At 42.8% G+C, this 18,101-nt stretch overlaps 3 protein-coding genes across 16 annotated transcripts; 1 reads left to right on the top strand and 2 right to left on the bottom strand.

Moving 5' to 3' along the window:
• Positions 1 to 105: 105 nt before the first annotated feature.
• LOC135251455 (zinc finger protein 16-like) lies at positions 106 to 3,186 on the bottom strand. Of its 4 annotated transcripts, none has more exons than XM_064328918.1 (4): positions 3,041 to 3,186; positions 1,868 to 2,404; positions 1,364 to 1,696; positions 106 to 1,156 (listed from the first exon to the last, which is right to left on the bottom strand). In XM_064328918.1, exons 2-4 carry the CDS (start codon positions 2,295 to 2,297, stop codon positions 567 to 569), a joined length of 1,353 nt encoding a protein of 450 aa, XP_064184988.1. In that variant the 5' UTR covers positions 2,298 to 2,404; positions 3,041 to 3,186; the 3' UTR covers positions 106 to 566. The 4 variants fall into 4 exon arrangements, with proteins under 4 accessions (XP_064184988.1, XP_064184987.1, XP_064184986.1 ...); XM_064328917.1 differs by having other exon boundaries at positions 2,971 to 3,111; XM_064328916.1 differs by having other exon boundaries at positions 106 to 1,132; positions 1,868 to 3,103.
• A 271-nt stretch (positions 3,187 to 3,457) lies between these two features.
• sst5 (somatostatin 5) lies at positions 3,458 to 7,790 on the top strand. Of its 6 annotated transcripts, XM_064328936.1 has the most exons (4): positions 4,390 to 4,528; positions 4,823 to 4,957; positions 6,448 to 6,564; positions 7,180 to 7,790. In XM_064328936.1, exons 2-4 carry the CDS (start codon positions 4,895 to 4,897, stop codon positions 7,378 to 7,380), a joined length of 381 nt encoding a protein of 126 aa, XP_064185006.1. In that variant the 5' UTR covers positions 4,390 to 4,528; positions 4,823 to 4,894; the 3' UTR covers positions 7,381 to 7,790. The 6 variants fall into 6 exon arrangements, with proteins under 6 accessions (XP_064185002.1, XP_064185001.1, XP_064185006.1 ...); XM_064328932.1 differs by lacking the exon at positions 4,823 to 4,957 and having other exon boundaries at positions 3,458 to 4,528; positions 6,454 to 6,564; XM_064328931.1 differs by lacking the exon at positions 4,823 to 4,957 and having other exon boundaries at positions 3,458 to 4,528.
• A 108-nt stretch (positions 7,791 to 7,898) lies between these two features.
• On the bottom strand, positions 7,899 to 16,984 carry trip6 (thyroid hormone receptor interactor 6). 6 transcript variants are annotated; one of them, XM_064328913.1, is made up of 11 exons: positions 16,873 to 16,984; positions 16,343 to 16,399; positions 14,398 to 14,608; positions 14,018 to 14,166; positions 13,707 to 13,820; positions 12,836 to 13,423; positions 12,417 to 12,507; positions 11,964 to 12,133; positions 11,576 to 11,754; positions 11,028 to 11,148; positions 7,899 to 10,389 (listed from the first exon to the last, which is right to left on the bottom strand). In XM_064328913.1, exons 3-11 carry the CDS (start codon positions 14,597 to 14,599, stop codon positions 10,258 to 10,260), a joined length of 1,746 nt encoding a protein of 581 aa, XP_064184983.1. In that variant the 5' UTR covers positions 14,600 to 14,608; positions 16,343 to 16,399; positions 16,873 to 16,984; the 3' UTR covers positions 7,899 to 10,257. The 6 variants fall into 6 exon arrangements, with proteins under 6 accessions (XP_064184983.1, XP_064184978.1, XP_064184979.1 ...); XM_064328908.1 differs by having other exon boundaries at positions 13,707 to 13,823; positions 16,873 to 16,983; XM_064328909.1 differs by lacking the exon at positions 16,873 to 16,984 and adding an exon at positions 16,679 to 16,835 and having other exon boundaries at positions 13,707 to 13,823.
• Positions 16,985 to 18,101: the final 1,117 nt, after the last annotated feature.

The raw sequence follows: 18,101 nt of genomic DNA, 5'->3' as shown, positions 1-18,101 counted from the left end.
GTAGCCAGGTAGCGAAATGGCAACCAGACTGATAGGAAACATATGCCAGAAAGTGTGCTTCAGTATAATCTCTGGTGCCTCTGCAAAATAAAGCCAAAACATATGCGCAGTGCTTCTCAAGTTTAATACATTTTAGTATTCAAACTTTTAAAAAAACAAATATTAAAAAGGGGGTAGGGGCAGAACTATTGTCAAACAGCAAACCTGTGCAACTCTATAGAGTGCAAATTCATCTTCAAACTCAGAACTTTCAGTGATGTCATTCTTTTCAGCCATGAACTCATGCATGTCTTATCCACTCCTAGCACTCAAATACATTATCTTACCACATGACCACAAATCAGTGAGGTTACATCAAAGCCAAATTCTTTGTGACTGAATACTACGAGTCAATGCTCAGATCTGGCACAATTCATCTAGTGTGGCATGAAATTGTAACATCTATCAACCTTGTAGAACAAGTCTGCATAGGGCCATTCTTCTTCTTCACCAAGGGCCCCAGTCAGCGATACTCTGCATACAGGTTAAAGTTTCCACAGTAAAACATCCTTTTCCTGACTCCTGCCTCAGTCCCCCATGCCCTGGCCTTCCCTGGTGTGCGAGCGCTGGTGGAAGCGGAGCCCCCCGCAGTTGCGGAAGGTCTTGCCACACTGACTGCAGGCGTAGGGCTTTTCGCCAGTGTGGATACGGAAGTGCCTCGTGAGCGCCCCCGAGTGGCGGAAGCGAACGCCGCACACAGAGCAGGTATAGGGTCGCTCCCCTGTGTGGATGCGCAGGTGGGTCTTCAGGTTCTCCATGCGGTTGAAGTCACGGCCGCACTGGGTGCAGTGGTAAGGGCTGCGTCCTGGGGGAAAGATCTGCCGTTTGGGGTTCCTGGGTTTGGGGTTGTGCCGCTGGCTGTGGTGCCGGCGCAGCTCCCCTGGCAGGTGGAATGCTTCACCGCAGACCTTGCAGACGTGTATTCTGGGAGGCACGATGGAGGCAGAGTTTGCGCTGCCAATTTGGCCGGCATACGGCAGCTGAGAAGTGGACAGTCCCACCGTCTCTGCAGGCTGGTAGGAGTTTGAGAAGTTAGAGGGGAAGATGGAAGGGCCACTGGCGGCTGGTTCAAGGGTGTTCTGTTCAGGAACATCTGGGGCAAAGATGGGAGGGTCAGCTAAGAATGCAAGAAAAATAAAATGTGAGAAAGAACAAGTGAGTAGACATGTATTACAATAAGAAATGGCACAATGTAGCAGCTAAAAAATAGTTACAACATCTACAATAATCTACATAAAACTTCACAGCTTAGAGTCAAAGAGCATTTAATGCAGTAGAACTCATCTCCTCCCAATCACTACTTCCACATCAGGCTTAAACTTACACACTGAGAGACTGGTGCAGGGAACAAGAGGGTTGGCGTTGCAGCTCTGAAGCTGCAGTGGCTCGGGCCTCCAGTCTTCAAGCAGTTTGGACTGAGCCAGAGAGAGGTTATCCGGGTTGAAATTATCCTCTTCAGCAATGCTGGCACTGGAGCCAGAACCAGAGTCAGAACCATGGTCTGGCTCAGACTTTTCTTCCTTTACCTTGACCTGCTCCACTTCAGGACTTCCTGAGCCAATGCATAGGGATGAGGTGCTGCCAGTTCCTGGGGCAGCCTCCAGATTAAAATTCACCAGGTTCTCAGTGTACACTTTAGGTGAATTCCCCTTAACAGCTGTACAAGGAGATGTAGGGAGAGGTGAACATTAAACAGTACCATTATCATGCCAATACATAAGTCTATAGAGTGATGGCACCTTCCAAAAAAGAAGCAATTTTCACCTAATTTACTCATTACAGGGGAGCACAACTAATAACTCCAAACACCACACAGAACATACAATACCTGTAACAAATTCCTGGCTAGGGATTGGTTCTCCTAAATTAGGGTCCAGTTCTTGGGAACATACTCGGCCGTCCTCCCGGATTTCGCTAAATGACCCGTTGTGTCTTGTACTCGTCTCAGCAGGTGCTGCCAAAAACCCATAACTTTCTTCAACTGCAACATTCGATGAGGCGCTCATTTGGAATTTAGCTTTTGGTTTGTCGTCTTTCTGTATTTTCTCTTTCCCTGCTTTCAATTTGCTGTTCAGTTGAGGGCTTGGTGACTTCAGAGTTTGTTGTATTTGAGCAGTTGAGCTGACGTTACCCACAGTTACCACAAGCTGCGCCTGACTCTCGTCTCCTACGTTGCATGTACCACGGGCACTGAGTTCTAGCTCAGCTGCTTGCAAACGTTGCTTCAGGGACTTGTTCTCCCGTAATGTTTCATGCATCTGGTCACGAACATCTCCCAAGGCCTGACCGACCAGTTTAGTGATCTCCAGCACTGCAATTTCCACCGCCACTTCAAATGCACCATGTATCGTTGCCGCCAGTTCATCTTGGAAAGAAAGCGACACCTCAGTACCTAAAACTGAATTTGCTGTTGTACGGGCATGTGTCGACATTGCCGAAGTATTATTCTCCCTTTTCTTGTTAGCAATTTTGAGTTTATTGTGAATTTCCATGTCGCGGCATGACTCAGATGGCTTCAAAATAATTATTTCACGAGTTGCAAATGTTATCTAACAAAATGTAATTCCCGAGCATGCGCCGAAACACCATAATAGAATACAAGATCAGGATACAACAAAGGCGTTCCAGCGTGTAAGTTAGACTAGCTCAATTGCTAACATTGGAGAACTTGTTAGCTATCTACCAAAATGTGGGTAGCTAGCCAGATTGTTGTTTATGTTGCAACCGATAGTAATTATTAGCTGGAAAGATAACTATTTAGTCACAAACCAAACCTATGTAGCTAGGTAACTAACATTAACGTAAATTAACGTTAGTTAGCTAGCTGGTAAGGGAATGTATTTAAAAGCAAGCGTTAACTCGACTCGCTATTAATAAGCTACCCAGCACGCTAGCTGTCGTTTGAACAGTACCGTAACAAATGGTTCGTACATTTTAAAACACGTGTAGCCACGCCAATTTAAAAATAGCGTTTAAAATAGTGATTAAAAAATATATATACAATCTACTCTGCTAGCTCAGGTCCATCTTTGTTCAAACGCTCAAGCAGACGGCTTCCCGTTTCCTGTTTACAAAAATGTGGGCCGATTAGTTCAGTTTCCTTGGAATCCATATATCAATGAGCTTCCTGATAATAAATAAAATATTTTGTAAGCATTTCGTTCAGAAAATAAAGTAACGTCTTTCGATTTGAGAGCCTAATGGTGTAAAATAATTGCATGTCTATTAAAATACATTATTATGTCTAGAATGTGGGATATATCATAGTTCAACCAATAATGTGTGTGGTTTCATCGTGAGTATTCATCCAAACAGCCTAATAGTGCCACCTACTGTCTTGGAGTGCAAACAAGGACACTGGAGCAAAATATTCTCAAACCGTGTTGCCTAGGTTCTGCCTATGCGATCCACTATGTATGCTGTCAGCTAAGGTCTCAAATAATTCCTAATTACTTCCCCGTCCCTGTTTTCAAGCGTGGGAAGGCACAGTTGTGGTAGACCGCTACAGTCCTATAACTGTCGTCACATTTAACATGTATAAATTATAGGAAAAAATCATGTGGCCAAGCTGTTCTTTATTTAGGTAAAAGATTGTCTGGTGGAAACCAGAGTGGCTTTTGTAAGGGCTAGTGCAGGCAAACATTGCCACTGACCATGTGGGAGGTAGTACTTCCGGTCTTTTAAATCTAAAGATTATATGTTAATAGAAAGAAGTTCAAGTGATTCTGTTGGACAACCTGGGAGTGGAGAATTGAATGCTTAGGTTTGTGTTAAGCTGGACAATAAAAGTTATGGTTGGGTAAGTCGTGTCTGAAACCATTACAGCTGAAATGGCACCCCTCAAGAAAGTGTGAGTAGCCAAGTACTTTTTAAAATTATGAATCTGCATTCAAGGAGAGGTCTTCCTCAAGCAGGGTTCAAGAGAAAAGAGCTTGAGGAGAGACCTTATTTTCACAGACTTAATTTACTGACCACAGGGGCTCATCCTGCACCTTCTCCAGTGATCCCAGCTGAGTCATTGTGCTATGTCATGGCTTGGTCATTCAGATGGTTCTGCTTCCAGCCACTCCCCTCCTCTCTAGAACTTTGGCATCTACTAGTGTAAACACAAAAATGAATGGCCATACTTTTGTGCTGAGTGCGACAAGAGCCTGCCTTGCTCTGCAAGTACAAGTGCCTCTTATGACCTTCTACGACTTGGGCTATCTAATTTGCCTCCACTGCAGTGGGATGCCATACACCTGTGAACAACGTGGGAAGAGGTTCTGGAAGTGGTGTTCACTATGGGTGCATAGCTGCTAGCACACAGGGGAGGTACCCGGGCATGCCTGCTCCCACAAATGCTTCTCCTGTCTCACAGGGCCTGCCACGGAGGACAAGAATACAGCTAAGAAGAGGAAGGGATGAAGAGAAAGAAAGGGGAAAGGAAAAGAGAGCAAAAACACAGAAACTACCTAAGCATGCAGAGAAGGAAACAGGAAATGCAGAGGTAACAGAGTCACTAGAAAAGAACAGGTCTTGGTGACTTATTTTTTTACTGTATAATGCACAATTTTCAGTGTATGGAACTATTTTAGACCGCTACATTTTTCAGTGAGTAATACTGTAATAAATGGTACAATCTACTCGTTGTGTGAATCAAATTAAAAATATTACGGGTATCAAGATAATTTTCTCATTGTATAGAATAGTGAAACAGAATGAGACGGCTCAAAATATGTTTTGGCTCAATTAATGTCAGTTTGATCATTTTCTTTTTTGACGGGCGGGGGACTTGTACAAGCCGTCTGTTGCAGGTGGGTGAGGAAATAGGAGCAAGGACCCCACGTGTCATGGCCATATTTATCTGCCCAGTATGGTGTCCGCGGTACTGACAACCCCAGATCTGGTGAAAAGGTTAATGAGTGCCAGAGGCGATGTGAGTAATCAGAAACAAGCACCTCATTGCCCCATGGGAGGGGAGAGACAGGGCAGAAGGAAAGGTCATTTTGCCACTGCTGCACATGCCCAGGCCCCATTTTAAGGGCTGTTGCTGATACTTCACCCAGTCCACCTAAAAGAATCCAAGTAAACTAGTAGGAGGCCTGCAATGAGCAGTGGCCACCAACTCACTTTTTAAGGCACAATATGGTTTTAAGGCACAATATCATCTAAATATTATACTGCTCTGCTCTGCTCTGTTCAGTATATCACTATCTAGGACAATTCATCACCTCCATGAAATGCTCCTTGACCTGGTGGCTAGAAATGAGAACTCATGACGCCATTTTACAGGCCGTGGAAAAATAACTCCCAGGGGCCCTATAAGATATTTAGTGCTTCTCTTGCAAAGGGGATCCTTGCTTGCATGTGAAAAAGGAACATTAACGCATTCAGGTGGGGTGGGAAATTAAGGAAACAGTATTTCTTATTTTTGTTGGAAGAATTGTAAATGAAGGTCTGTGAAAAACCAACCACTAACTACCCTACACTGTAATCACTACTGGATATCATTGCCAGAAGTGCCGCCATTTTGGCACCTGGAATGGAATATACTATGTATTAAGTTCAGGTGGGGAAACCCAACAAGTATGGATGTTAAAATATCGACATTTAAATTGACTTCTTTGCAAGTGTTGCTGCCCTTTTTCAGATAGACAGTGATGTGTGCAGAAGAGAGGTGACTATGGGCAGTGGGCAGGCACAGTAATTAACATTTGAGTCACTTGTCATTAACAGCTTACAACAGCAAGGACCCCACAGAGAGAGATACATGCAGGCCTGCTACAATTAATCACACCGATGCACAAATGGCCTTAATTGAATCAGACATGGACATCCTGACTCGTCATCCCTTACAGTCTCAAAGGGCATCTTTATTTTAAAAGTCTTGGACATATCCTGATCAAGAGATTAATTACCCCTACCACTGTGGTTGTGTGGGATATGCCACTTTCAGTACAAAATAGTGAGAGCCTGTAGTTGTGTGGTTCTATTTAGTCACAGCAATATTCAATAGAACACATAGTACTGCACAATCTAAGATTAAAAGTTTAACATACTGGTTTTTACTGAAGTTAAAACTCTTTTTTCGCCATCTGGCATTTTTCAGCATAAATTCCTCAATATCAAAATTAAATAACATCCTAAATAAAGTCATGACCAGTTGTTTTTTCTTTGACATGTGTACACCCCCGCCTCATATGCCCAACCCTTTCCCCATCCTGCTCCTCAACTCAACCTGCACCCTACTGCTAGCCAATCCTATCTTTCTATTGGACAGAGAGCTGGGATGAGGGGCAATATATAGCCAGCGTGCAGCTTTTTCCAAGATCACTTCAATAGTGAAGAGATCTGTGGACGTTCTGACCTCTTTAGACTGCCCACAGGTGCCCAGATTACATCAGAAAGAGGATGTTGTGCTCCCAGCTGCAGGTCTTACTAGTGGCCCTCTCTGCATCAGTGCTGCTTGCCCAAGTCAACGGAGCACCCCAGAGGGACATGCTGGCCGAACTCCTGCGTACGGATGTTACAGAGGGTAACGAGGTAAGGGCCGTGTGCGCGTCTCCCTTGTTTCATAGACTTACAGAAATACGTAAAAATCCTTTTAAAGCATGCTCATGTCAGCCGTGGGCAAAATGTCAATCTGTGTCATGAGTCTGAGAAAATCAGTAAATCCTAGTACAGGGTGTCGATTCAAGAACTCAACTAAAGCGTGTTTAACCTACATTAGCGTGTAAGAGAGGTTGACAAGTCTGTGCTGTTTCTTTACACAGTGCAACCAATTTATGCGAGAGAAAGCTTCCAGGTTGCCATAGTTTACAAAGAAATTATCATATATTAACTGCTACAGCTTTTGTGTAGTAGGGGAACACAGATCTATTAGCTTTCAGGCTTACATAGATGTTTGTTGATGTATGGTTCAGGCAAGACATTAGCGACGAGTTTATAGAAAAACCCTTCATCTAGAAGGAAATTGTGAGTGTAGGTCTCATTTATAATAACCAGCATGAGTACTGTTACTAGAAATAGCTGTGATTAAACTGTAGTGATTAAATTGTAGATTAAATCTGCAGTATAAATACATGTCTTCGGCTGGGAATTCATGGCCTTTAGATTTGCTTGAAGGTTGTAGCTTCTCTCTCTTCGGCTATGTCCCAGGACCTCTCCCGCATGCTGTTTCTGAAGATCGTGTCTGACCTGATGATGACGGGGGACAACAAGGTCCTGCCTGATCCACGTCCACGGTCCACGGAGGAGCTGAGAATTCACCAGGATGTGGCTCGCCAGCTGCCCCTCTCCCAGCGCGAGCGCAAAGCTGGCTGTCGGAACTTTTTCTGGAAGACCTTCACCTCATGTTAGCACGTAGCACAATGTAGTCCCTTGCATCAATATCAGACCAGTTATCTCCTTTTTTTTTTGCACTTACTTGAAATATGTTGTAATCGTGTCTGTATGAATGCAGAAAGTATTGACTAACTAGTCCTGTCTTGGAGACCAACTGTTCCACCATTATCTGCAGCAATGGGATCCACTTTGGCCTTTGACATTTAGATCAATATTATCCAGATATCAAGTGAGTTTGCTCTTTAGAAGTTGAAATGAATTAGTGTGGAACAGATCTCCAAGACTTGCACTGGTTACCATCTCCCTGCTGACACAAAGCACCAGAGGAATGTAAAGTTAAAAAAATGTCAGGGAGGGGGCTTCTCCCTGCAAATTCCACTCATAGACTCCCATTAAAGCCCCAGAGGCATCACTTTTCTTCCTCAGGCTGTATCCTATTGTCTATTGCTTAACATCTTAGCTGGTCTAGATCTTCATAAAACTATGAGCCAGTACATTAAAAAAAAAACAGAAAAAAAAACAAACAAAAACGGTTGCTGAAAAAAATGGATGGATTTATTAACAGAGCAGATTCCTACATTCTGCACTGGGAGTTAGCACACACACACACACATCCCTTTTCCTAACATTCAGCCAAAATAACACTGCATCTACAATCAAAATCCTTCATACAGAACAGCTTGGTAGCACATAGGACTCTGATCATTCGATTTTTCTGGATCATTGCATTCCAACATCCACACTGTTTCACTGATAGCCGATGCCCTGGATTATAAACTGAAACGAAGAGGCAAAATACTGGCCACAATGCTGGATTTCTGAATGCAATTTTAGTTCTTCACATCTGGCTGAACCTGGTGGACAGTCCTATATTGTACTTAACTATACAATATAAAATAATAATCCCACAGAGACCACTTCCCATTCTATGACGAACGACCAAGAGGTCTTTCATGTGGTACACTGCAATTTACTTTATAATAAACAAGAGAAAACTACCAGAAACTCCTAACAGTGAGATTCAAAACTCTAAAATATTAAGCAAATTGAAAACAAAAAAAATCCAACAAGCAAGGACAATGTTGAACAGAAATGCAATAAATAAGGAAAACACACAGCTCCAAAAATTGAATTAATTCATTTTTTGGGAGCTGGATAATAATGGAACCCTGCCATTTTAATGCAGTCTGAGTCACTGACACGTCCTTCAATAAATGGCAACTTTATAAAGCCTGATACATTGGCTTTATAAACATTACATTGCCAGATAGGGCCTGGATTCAAAGCCTGTGTGATCCAGTCATTATCATCTCTTTCAGTCAGTCAGTGATACAGACTGTTGTGAATGGCTGACAGGAACTGTGAAATGGTTACTCTTCTTACTCATTTTGCTACGTACTCACATGATCTGTGTGTTGTAAGGTGTTAACAGACTGGCTTTCTTCAGGAAATGATTCCCTGCTCTTGTCTACTGGGACAGATCATTAATTTCATTGCAGTATGCTCTGCAGTCTCCAGGCACAGAAACATCTCCTCCTCTGCTGTGCTATGCAACTTCCATTTTTCTCCTTCATAATTTGATCTGCATTTTTGAAAAGCACAACAATACATGGTGGACAAACACTGACATGACTACAGAAATCTTCTATGACAAAAATCACCAAAAGAAATAATGAGTACAATAAAGTATGGGCATTTCACAACCAACAAGGTGACTGTGCAATTTAATCTTGATCAGAGCAAATCAGGGTCTGTGAAATACTCAAGTGGGTAGTTAAGACATGGAACCGATATGCTTCTTCATTGCACTTTTATCAGTAACAGTCAAGTCACAACACAAAAAAAGAAAAACAGAAAATAACATCCTATGAGGTTTCTCCAACACTGTGCCAACATTATCACATCTCAACAGCAGGGTCAGATAGCCAGCAAATGGGATGTTTTCCCTTCCATTCCCTTCATCCCTCAATTGCCTTCCTGTCTAAACACTTAACATCCTCCTCACTGTTCATCAACTACCTGCTGAACCTACAGAACCATCCTCAATCAAACTTGTTCCTTGTCCTGAAACACATTGGTAAAGGAACATTTGTGCATTTAAAAAGGGTATAACTTCACAAAATCCAACAATGTACAAATTACTGTTCCTTCATGTATAACATTCGGTAGTGCCATTCGTTAAAATTATCCGTGATCGTTACAACCAAAGCAAAAACGATCAAAAAAAAAATTCTATTAGGTTCTGTGGTCTTGTGATTAGCAAACCCATGAAGCAATCATCTTAAATTTACACGAGTTTGCAATGTGAACTTCCTGGAGCAACAGAAAAATATCCAGCAATGGGAAATATATTTATGTTCTCATGACCATAAGTATCATTATTATTACCATTATTACTATTATTATTATTATGTATTAAGGTTGTTACACCTCTTCCCACTGCCTCCAGCATAGTATTATGTGAAAGCCGCTCAGGTGCAGTATGGATCATTGGAGGGACTAAATTCTGCTCCTGCTGCCTGCAGTACAGGAGCACAGTACAGTACTGACTTTGCACCCAGATTTTACGGCGCCTTATTTTCAACTTGACTGACAAAGGTCTTGAGATGGAGGTTAAAGTTCATCTTCCCAGTGCACACCTTGCTTCCAGCCTATATCACATCAATTGCTGGCAACATATTATTTGTGGGAGGGATGTATTGTATACTATCTGCTCAAAGGCAGTTCTCCACACATCTCTGAGATAAAATTTAGATTTCTGCAACTGAGGAATCAGTTCGTCTATGCAAACCGAGTCCAGATATTATGATATTGCGGATCTTTTTGAGAATCATGAATTGAAGCACTGACTGGTTTTGGGGTGTGCAGCAGGGGAGCAAGGCATTGACCCTGCTAGCAATCGGTGGAAATTTTGGCAGAAAGGTCTTGAATGCGGCGGGCGCTGCAGCTCTTGCACAAAATGTGGCCATCCAGGGGGTAACAGCCACGCCCCTCTCCTTCAGAAGACAACAGCAGCCCACACTCCTACAGGATAAAGATGGAAAGCATGTTCGCCAACACCGATATTCACAAACATGTTCTAACCCCTTGTTGTCAACATCTGATTTCAACAGCTGGCTCAGTGAGCAAGAATGTGAGAAAGTGATTGTAAAAGCCGCAAGAGTGGTGCAACAACTGATGTACTAATGAAGGACTTCTTTACAAGTTATCAAATATCCCACATTAATACACAGGACTAATTGTGATGGCTATTACCTCCTCTGATGTAAGAAGAATTACCAGAGCTCAACCAGTTGGGGACTTGTCAGCGGACCAACGGGAAACTTATATCGTCACAACCTCAGTTATTCAGAAGTTAATTCAGAGGAGTATAAATTTGATTCGGAGAATTACCTCGGAATTCCAGGCAACCTGAAAACGGATTATTTCTACATTTACTCTTTGTACTGCAATGTCTGAAGTGTGGTTTTTGCAACAAAAGTAACATGTAATGATGTGGGATGAAAACAATATATTTAACTACGGGTTATTTGGTACAACAAAGGCCCTGAGGTAATATTTCTGCAAACCTGTTAGAAGGTTATTGGCTAGCTTGGATTATATTCCTTTTGAAAATCACCAATCACCAAATCACCATCTCTCCAACAGCAGTCGTTGCTCACCTCACACACGTAGCAGTTGACGTGAAAGCTCCGATCCAGAGCCACAATCCTGACCGTCTCTTCTTGTCCCGGTTCAGGCATGATGGCTTGGCCACACACAGAGCACCGTGGGGCAAACTTCCTGTAAACAGAGGGGATAAGAGCATTCACACTAACCAGCGGGAAAAACTTTGGTTTCATTACTGAACCGCAATTAGGAACTTGGTATCTGCAATATCTAGCAGCTGAAATCTAACAAACTCAGTTAATTATTTGGCAAGAACTACATGTAAATCTGTCTACCGGTGTCCTGTAAACTTGATTCATTTGAGTGCTTGGATCACCATGGCAATGGTAATCCAAACACTCAAGTTTTGGAAGAATCAGGCATGTTCACATACAGTAATGTAGAGACCTTTGAAGAGTTGTGGTGTACACATGGAGTTGGTCAGATATGCTCTCAGGTACAGTACATGTAGATGGGATTTCATGGGTGTAAGCCAGTAAGCATGGTCATTTAGGCTCTGTCCTTTAGAAATAAGCAGTGCCAGGCAGGACTGAGGCCTGACCTGTGGAAGTCTTCAATGCAGTGGATCTGGGAGGTGGCGTCCACAGTGAACGGCACGCCATCCAGGCAGCAGCCGCACACCACGCAGGTGAAGCAGCGCGGGTGGTAGGCCTTGCCCATGGCACGCAGGATGCGGTCCAGGATGGGGTGGGAGCACTTGGAACAACGCTCCAGGGTGCTCTTCAGAGAGGGGCAGGAGAAAAGGCCACATCAGGCATGGAAGATGGCATAAAGCATTAGGATATGGAGAATACTGAAATACAAGCCCTGGACAGCCCCTGGTCTACTATACTTTCACCCTAAAAGACCAATGGAATACTGGAATGGAGAAATCACAGGGTCATCGTCAAAAACACCCATGTGACTGCAGAACAGAGGGCACCACTCACAATGTAACAGTTCTCGCAGTAGCTCTTCTTGTCCAGGGCGTAGAAGGGCTGCCCGCGCAGACGGGCGTGGCAGGTAATGCAGGTGAAGCAGTCCACGTGAAACACCTGCTCCATGGCGATGCAGCCGCTGCCATCCCCCAGAACGTTGTCCCCACAGCGTGCACAGCGACCTGCAGGGCCAGCGATAGAAGACCACCAGGGAGAAAGGGAGATGAGAGGAACACAGGGGTGAATGTGAACATGAAGGTGATAACAAAAGCAAAGTATTTATACCAAACGCCAAAACAAACCAAAAATACACACTGTTTAGTAAACTGCCCTGACACTCTTTAAAAGCACAGTTACAATAAATATAGATGCAATTTGTCAAATATTTCACAACCAATCAACCGCTATTCTCTCAACCAAGCCCCACACGCCCCCCCCCATCCCGGAAAAAAGGTACCAACATACCAAAATATTCCTCAGTTGGGGGGTGATTCATGTCATACACCAATTTCTTAGTAAGGCGATCCAACTCCTCTTCTGGCCTTGGCAAAGCCCCCTAGTGGACACGCAAAAAATGCATCCATAACAGTGGACAAAAGCAATGAATGAGAATGAGGTTTCATGAGCCCCATAAATGGGAGGGAACTATGAGCTGTCAATCACTGTCTTGTTTAAACCAATACTCCACAAAAAAATAAGGTATGTGCAGCTCAACAGAGGAACTAGCAGGCACCTGATTGACCAGCAAGGGTCACTGGAGCATAACAAAATGCTGCCATCCTGGCTCTCCAATCCCTGGGCGACACTAGAGCCAATTGTCCATGACCCTGCAGAGGGTGCCAGACACCCAATACTAAGCCACACCGTGCCCCACAGGCCCTTACCTTATTGTGAGAATATGCAGGGCTGTGAGAGGACGAGGGCAGAGTATCAGGACTCCTCTTTGGCAGGGGAGCTTGGCTGGTTCTGGGTCCTGGGACAACAGCACCTCCCTTGTAGACAGGTCCAGCCTCATGGTCCTGGACAGGAGGTTGAGAAGGGTACCAAGCTTGTTGTCCAGAAGCCATTTCAGGGTAGGGCTGTGAGCGGTCCTGCTGAGCCAGTTGAGAGGTCTGTTGACGGGGAGGAGGGGGCGTGTACGCTTGTTCGGCCTGCCTCCCTGTTTGGGAGTAGGTGACAGGCTGGGCTGTTTTGACCTGGACACTGAATCGGGGGCCTGTGGGAGTGGAGGCAGTGGTGTAGGAGGCTGGGACAGGCTGGGGATAAGGTTTGATGGGTGATGGGTAGGGGTAGTCCTGCTGGGAGCCAGAGACTGGAGGCTCATTGGGATACTGGTGGGCCGGATGGTACTGGGTCTGGTAATGGGCAGGGTACCCTGTGGAGGACCTGCCCTGGGACAGTGCACCTGGTTGAGCAATAGGTTTATATCGCTCCCCTGAGATGGGTTTGTTATAAGGCACATTGTCGTAGATCTGTTAGGAACAGAAAAACAATGAGTTAAAAAAACATGATTTTCAGGAAAAGTAAATATGTGACATTTGGCATTGCAATAATGATCATTTTTCTTGCACAGGTAAAAAATTGTTTTTGGTGACAATTTTTGCTTTTCATGACACGATTCCTTTTTTTCCTCCTTGTTCTCCAACACTGCTTTCCCGTGGGTCCCCTGCCATGGTAGTTCCTAAACTCTTCCAAACCTGCTCCTTCTCCTCTCCCATTATCACCATTCTCTCCTTCCCCTTTTATAATCTTTACCTGTGACCTTGAGTTTTGTGGGTGGCTATCCAGATCAGCCAACATGCAGGTGAGGGAGTCTATCTCAGCATCGATATTGGTGAGAAGTGTGCCGGACTTCTCTGGCCCACGATTCTGCTGGAAAGAGCAAAGAAAAATTCAATCTTAATCACTCAATTCCTTAAGAGCTTATATTGTCATTTCTCTAGAATCTTTGAAAAATCAAATATCGCTGACCATCTCTCTGTGACATCACACACTGTATTGTACCATGTAAAAACAGATTCTGTTGATCTAAAGCTCCGATTTCTTCCATGCAATAAGCTACCTACCTGAAGGTCATAACTGGGCATATGTGGATTCCAGGAACAGCGGTCATCTTTGGAGGAGTGAGAAGATGGATAATAGTGGTCACCAGACTTAGGTGACAGTGGGCGAAAAGCTGTTAACCCAGAATCCTCTTGGTGTGACATGACCCCACCTATTAAAAGAGAAAGAAGGGTGGAAGAATAAATTAACAAATATATTTCTTTTTACATCATACAAAAAATCTTTGCTAGTTTTGCATGTCATTTTCAGCAACATTTTATAAGAATCTGATGGATCATAATTAGCATTTGATATGCCATCAAGAATTATGTGAACCATGCTACAGGTTTAGTCTTTGACAAATCTTATCTAATATAAAGTCCAACCCTATGAAAAATCTTACCTGTGGGTCCTGTGGCCATGTACCTGGTTGCCATTACATTTCCACCTGCACCGTTTTGAGGGTATGATCCATATTTGGGCCGGGTTTCCACAGAAACCTTCTTAGGCGGTCTGTAGAAAGCAGGGCCACATGGAGCAATTTGGGGTGCAGGTCTCTCTGGGCTTCCCAGAGTCCTAGGAGGCAGCCAAGTGGGGCCAGACATCTCTGAATTCTGTGGGTGGAAACACTTGATATTACTGTTGGCTGATGTTCAGGAGAGGCTCTCGTCTCATCCACTTCAAGTATGTCCCAAAACGCTTATGGACACACTGGCAATACTGCACCAGCTTCAGATATACTTTTTGCAACTGGACAACCAAAAAAAGCTCACTGTGATAGTCATGAGTCTTAATGGGAGTTGTCTCTCAATACCTCTGAAGTTTTTCACCATCACCACAGACCTCAGTTTTTTTTGCCCTAACTTCTGGCACATGAGTAGCTAACTGACCGTTTTTCCTCAAGAGAAACAGAAAAACTGGTCAGAGAAAGGGTGATTCATTTGTAGACAGGGATGTGCTACCATCTCCTGGTGATCTTCTCCTGTGGAGAACCCGAGGAGAGACCCATCTTAAATTACATGAACAAGATTAATTAAGGAGCACCGTCCTATCATTCCCAAACCCAGGCTACCACCAAAAAAGAGGAAGCCAGTGTTACTGTATCTTTAACAGGTTACCAGGGGAAACTCAGCTACTATATTTTTGGTTTCCTATGGCAACCCCTGGTAGTAGCAAACAATAGGCTTGTTTTTAAAAAGCAGGAAAAGGTACCCATTCTGGTCAAGGGGAATTCCAGTAGTTAGGACAATCCCCTTCCACCTCACCACACAGACAGACATAAAGACACAAATACACACACACACACTCACAGGTGCTGCTAGTGTGAGCCTTGCAGCTTGTTTTTCAATAACCCAATGTTAAGCATGCTCCTCCGTGTACAATTGCCATTGTCTTTTTGTGTTTGCCCCCAAAATCACGAACAGAAACAAGACAGGATGTGTTGTGCTCTCTTGACTCTGTAAGCACCTGGCTGATTATTCCAATAACCATTCCACAATGTCAAAGCAGCATTTTTCGTCAAAAACCTCCTTATAAAAACTAAAACCGTATATCCTCTGCACTCAGCTAATACAGACACACCGCTCAGTTGTGTAGTTGGTGCTAATCAGAAAACTGCATTGAGTTGGATCGCATAGTCAATCTGAATGCTAAATCTACACTGAGAAGATTCACTATCTAACTTAAATGAAAGCTCGGAGTAGAAGCGACACTCCTTTAGGCTACAAAGGTAGCCTAGCTCATTTCTAGCGTAGTCAATCAACGTATTTTCTCTATTTAATAAAGGATGTCACAATTAATGTTATTTCATAGCCTAATTACTGTCATATCAACATTTAATGTTTTATTTATTTAAACACAATCTTGGCTTGTAACATGTAGCAACCACAAACAAACCCCATACGACACCCAGCGATAAGCTACACTACCGCACCTTCTGAGTTAAGACTAAATAGTCGGCTAAGTCGATATACTTGAATCCGAGGATCGGAGGGCCCAGCTATAATCACAGTACGACTGAGCCAGACAGAATAAAACACTCCACTTGCACACTGCAAGTCGTTTCAGTATTTCTGCAGAACCGATAACCGTAACCAAAAACTACAAGCATACAACAATCGATTGGCAACAACGTGCCGAACTGTAACTGCGGTGTGCATTGCCCGTGCACGTCGCTTACAGAAACATAGCTTAGCAGTTTAAATCAGCTTGGAAGTGTCACAAAACTTCACAGCAACACTAGCAAGACTGGAACACGGCACAAAACTACATTCGAGTGAGGTGTACAACGCCGATAATGCATTAAGGACCATAACGAAATCGCAGCTAGTGGAATACTGTTTCCGTACCTCTTAAAATGCCGAAATCTCCTTTACCGCCTGTCTCCCTGCCTTCAACCTATTCATCTGCAAAAGAAACAAAAGATTCTTGTAGCCAAATTTAGTAAGGCCGAGTGTGCAACATGTTTCCATCCAAAACGTGTCACACGGGAGCATACTGCCAACGACCACGACTTGTTGAAATGCAAATATGACATAAATTAAACACTTATTTCACGTTATTATCCTGCTGAATTTGGACTTTTACGAAACAATCAACAAATAAATTATCAATGAACAGCGAAATATATTTCTTGCTAAAAGAAAACATTATCAATTTATTGTCAATTAAATATATTTGTTTACTTAGTTGTTTAGTTGCACTTCGCCAGCACGCTAAAACTGAAGTATCAGCATCACAAACCCCCCAACACTGCACTGTAATCTACAAGCGAATTCGCTTATTTTGTACATTTTCCTTTCGGTTAATACTCCCATCATTTACTATGAAAACAAATTTAAAAGGACTTTGATTTAGTAGATTTGTTCCCGTAACCTACTTTTTCCTAGGATCCTCATAGGCCTACAAATTCGTCATAGAATTCCAAACGTATGACGTAGTATCTGTGAATTTAAGGAGGGAGATTTTAGACGGCTTGTGCGCCTGTCGTACGGGCATATGACATATGGTGGGCACTTCAACACCGGGAATGGTAAATTTACCCAGGACGTATTTAAATCCCAGGTTCACATTGTGCTTATTGAGAGCAGTTACATAAAAAGAAGTAACAAAATTTAAAAAAATATTGAAAAAATAAAACTAAAGACAGAGGTGAATCAATTAGTGTGGACACATGGTCACAAAAACTAACCATTAGATAGGCCTAATGAAGAATTTGAAGACCAAGCAAATGATAACAAGAAAAACCTAAGTTCAAGGGTAAAAAATTATAAAGAAACTTAAATCAACAACCTAAACAGCCTATTCATTCACATCAGTCTTTAATTCAGTCAAATGCACAATGCGAACATGGGATTTTTATTCTTCATGGCATGCATTGCTATTTCTGACGTAATGCGGTTGAACTGTGTAATTCCTCTAAATTGGAAAAGTGCCCAATTAAGAAAAATGTATATTTTTTAAAAGTCATTGTAGAGGTAATTCCGTGAATAGCGTCAGACTGCATTAGGGTTATTATGGTATGCATTAAGTATCAGCAACAGTACGAGAAATCAATTGCATTGCAATATAGATATATATCAGTGTAAACATTTACATCTATTTTTATGTGGGATTAAATGGGTGGTTTGCAATTTATTACCATGCTCTGAGCGCTTGTATGGAGGTATTTCTGTAGCAAAAGTCACAAATCTATAGAGTGGATTCACACATCTGCAAATGGGTTTCACAAATCTGTAGAATGGGTTCACACATCTGTATATGGTGTCCCAAATCTGTAGAATGGATTCACGAATCTGTAAATTAATGTGAGAGTATACATTTACATAAATGATATAAATAATATAAATTGATTTGAGAGGTAGTAATTACAACCTCTCAAATCAACCTCTTACCACCTCTCAATTTGTGCACCAAATCTGCAGTGTAGCCGGTTTGAGCAAAATATCTGATAACTTGTAAAATGAGATTCGTAGTTATGCTAATGAAAATCTTAAATGCAAATATTCTGGTGAAAAGGGTCAATGCCTGTTCTTCCAACCAATCAGACGAGCGGATTCGGGATTACGTTATACTGCCTTTACTTTTAAGAGGTGAACCTGTCATTTT

This window comes from Anguilla rostrata, chromosome 3, assembly GCF_018555375.3.
Source record: "Anguilla rostrata isolate EN2019 chromosome 3, ASM1855537v3, whole genome shotgun sequence".
Classification (NCBI taxonomy): Eukaryota; Metazoa; Chordata; class Actinopteri; order Anguilliformes; family Anguillidae; genus Anguilla; species Anguilla rostrata.
The sequence above is the reverse complement of the archived record's forward strand: the minus strand, read 5'-3'. Positions and strand labels throughout refer to the sequence as shown.

Bases quoted from the DNA above. Each gene is read 5' to 3' on its own strand.
- LOC135251455 (XM_064328914.1), bottom strand. From the start codon at position 2,531: ATGGAAATTCACAATAAACTCAAAATTGCTAACAAGAAAAGGGAGAAT. The intron at 1,697-1,867 runs GTATTGTATGTT...CTCCTTGTACAG, and splicing joins TAGCCAGGAATTTGTTACAG to CTGTTAAGGGGAATTCACCT. The intron at 1,157-1,363 runs GTAAGTTTAAGC...TTGCATTCTTAG, and splicing joins CTGCACCAGTCTCTCAGTGT to CTGACCCTCCCATCTTTGCC.
- sst5 (XM_064328931.1), top strand. From the start codon at position 4,364: ATGCCTGCTCCCACAAATGCTTCTCCTGTCTCACAGGGCCTGCCACGG. The intron at 4,529-6,447 runs GTAACAGAGTCA...TTGTGCTCCCAG, and splicing joins AGGAAACAGGAAATGCAGAG to CTGCAGGTCTTACTAGTGGC. The intron at 6,565-7,179 runs GTAAGGGCCGTG...GCTATGTCCCAG, and splicing joins ATGTTACAGAGGGTAACGAG to GACCTCTCCCGCATGCTGTT.
- trip6 (XM_064328908.1), bottom strand. From the start codon at position 14,599: ATGTCTGGCCCCACTTGGCTGCCTCCTAGGACTCTGGGAAGCCCAGAG. The intron at 12,134-12,416 runs GTATGTTGGTAC...CTGGCCCTGCAG, and splicing joins CCCAACTGAGGAATATTTTG to GTCGCTGTGCACGCTGTGGG. The intron at 11,149-11,575 runs GTCAGGCCTCAG...CTCTGTTTACAG, and splicing joins TGCATTGAAGACTTCCACAG to GAAGTTTGCCCCACGGTGCT.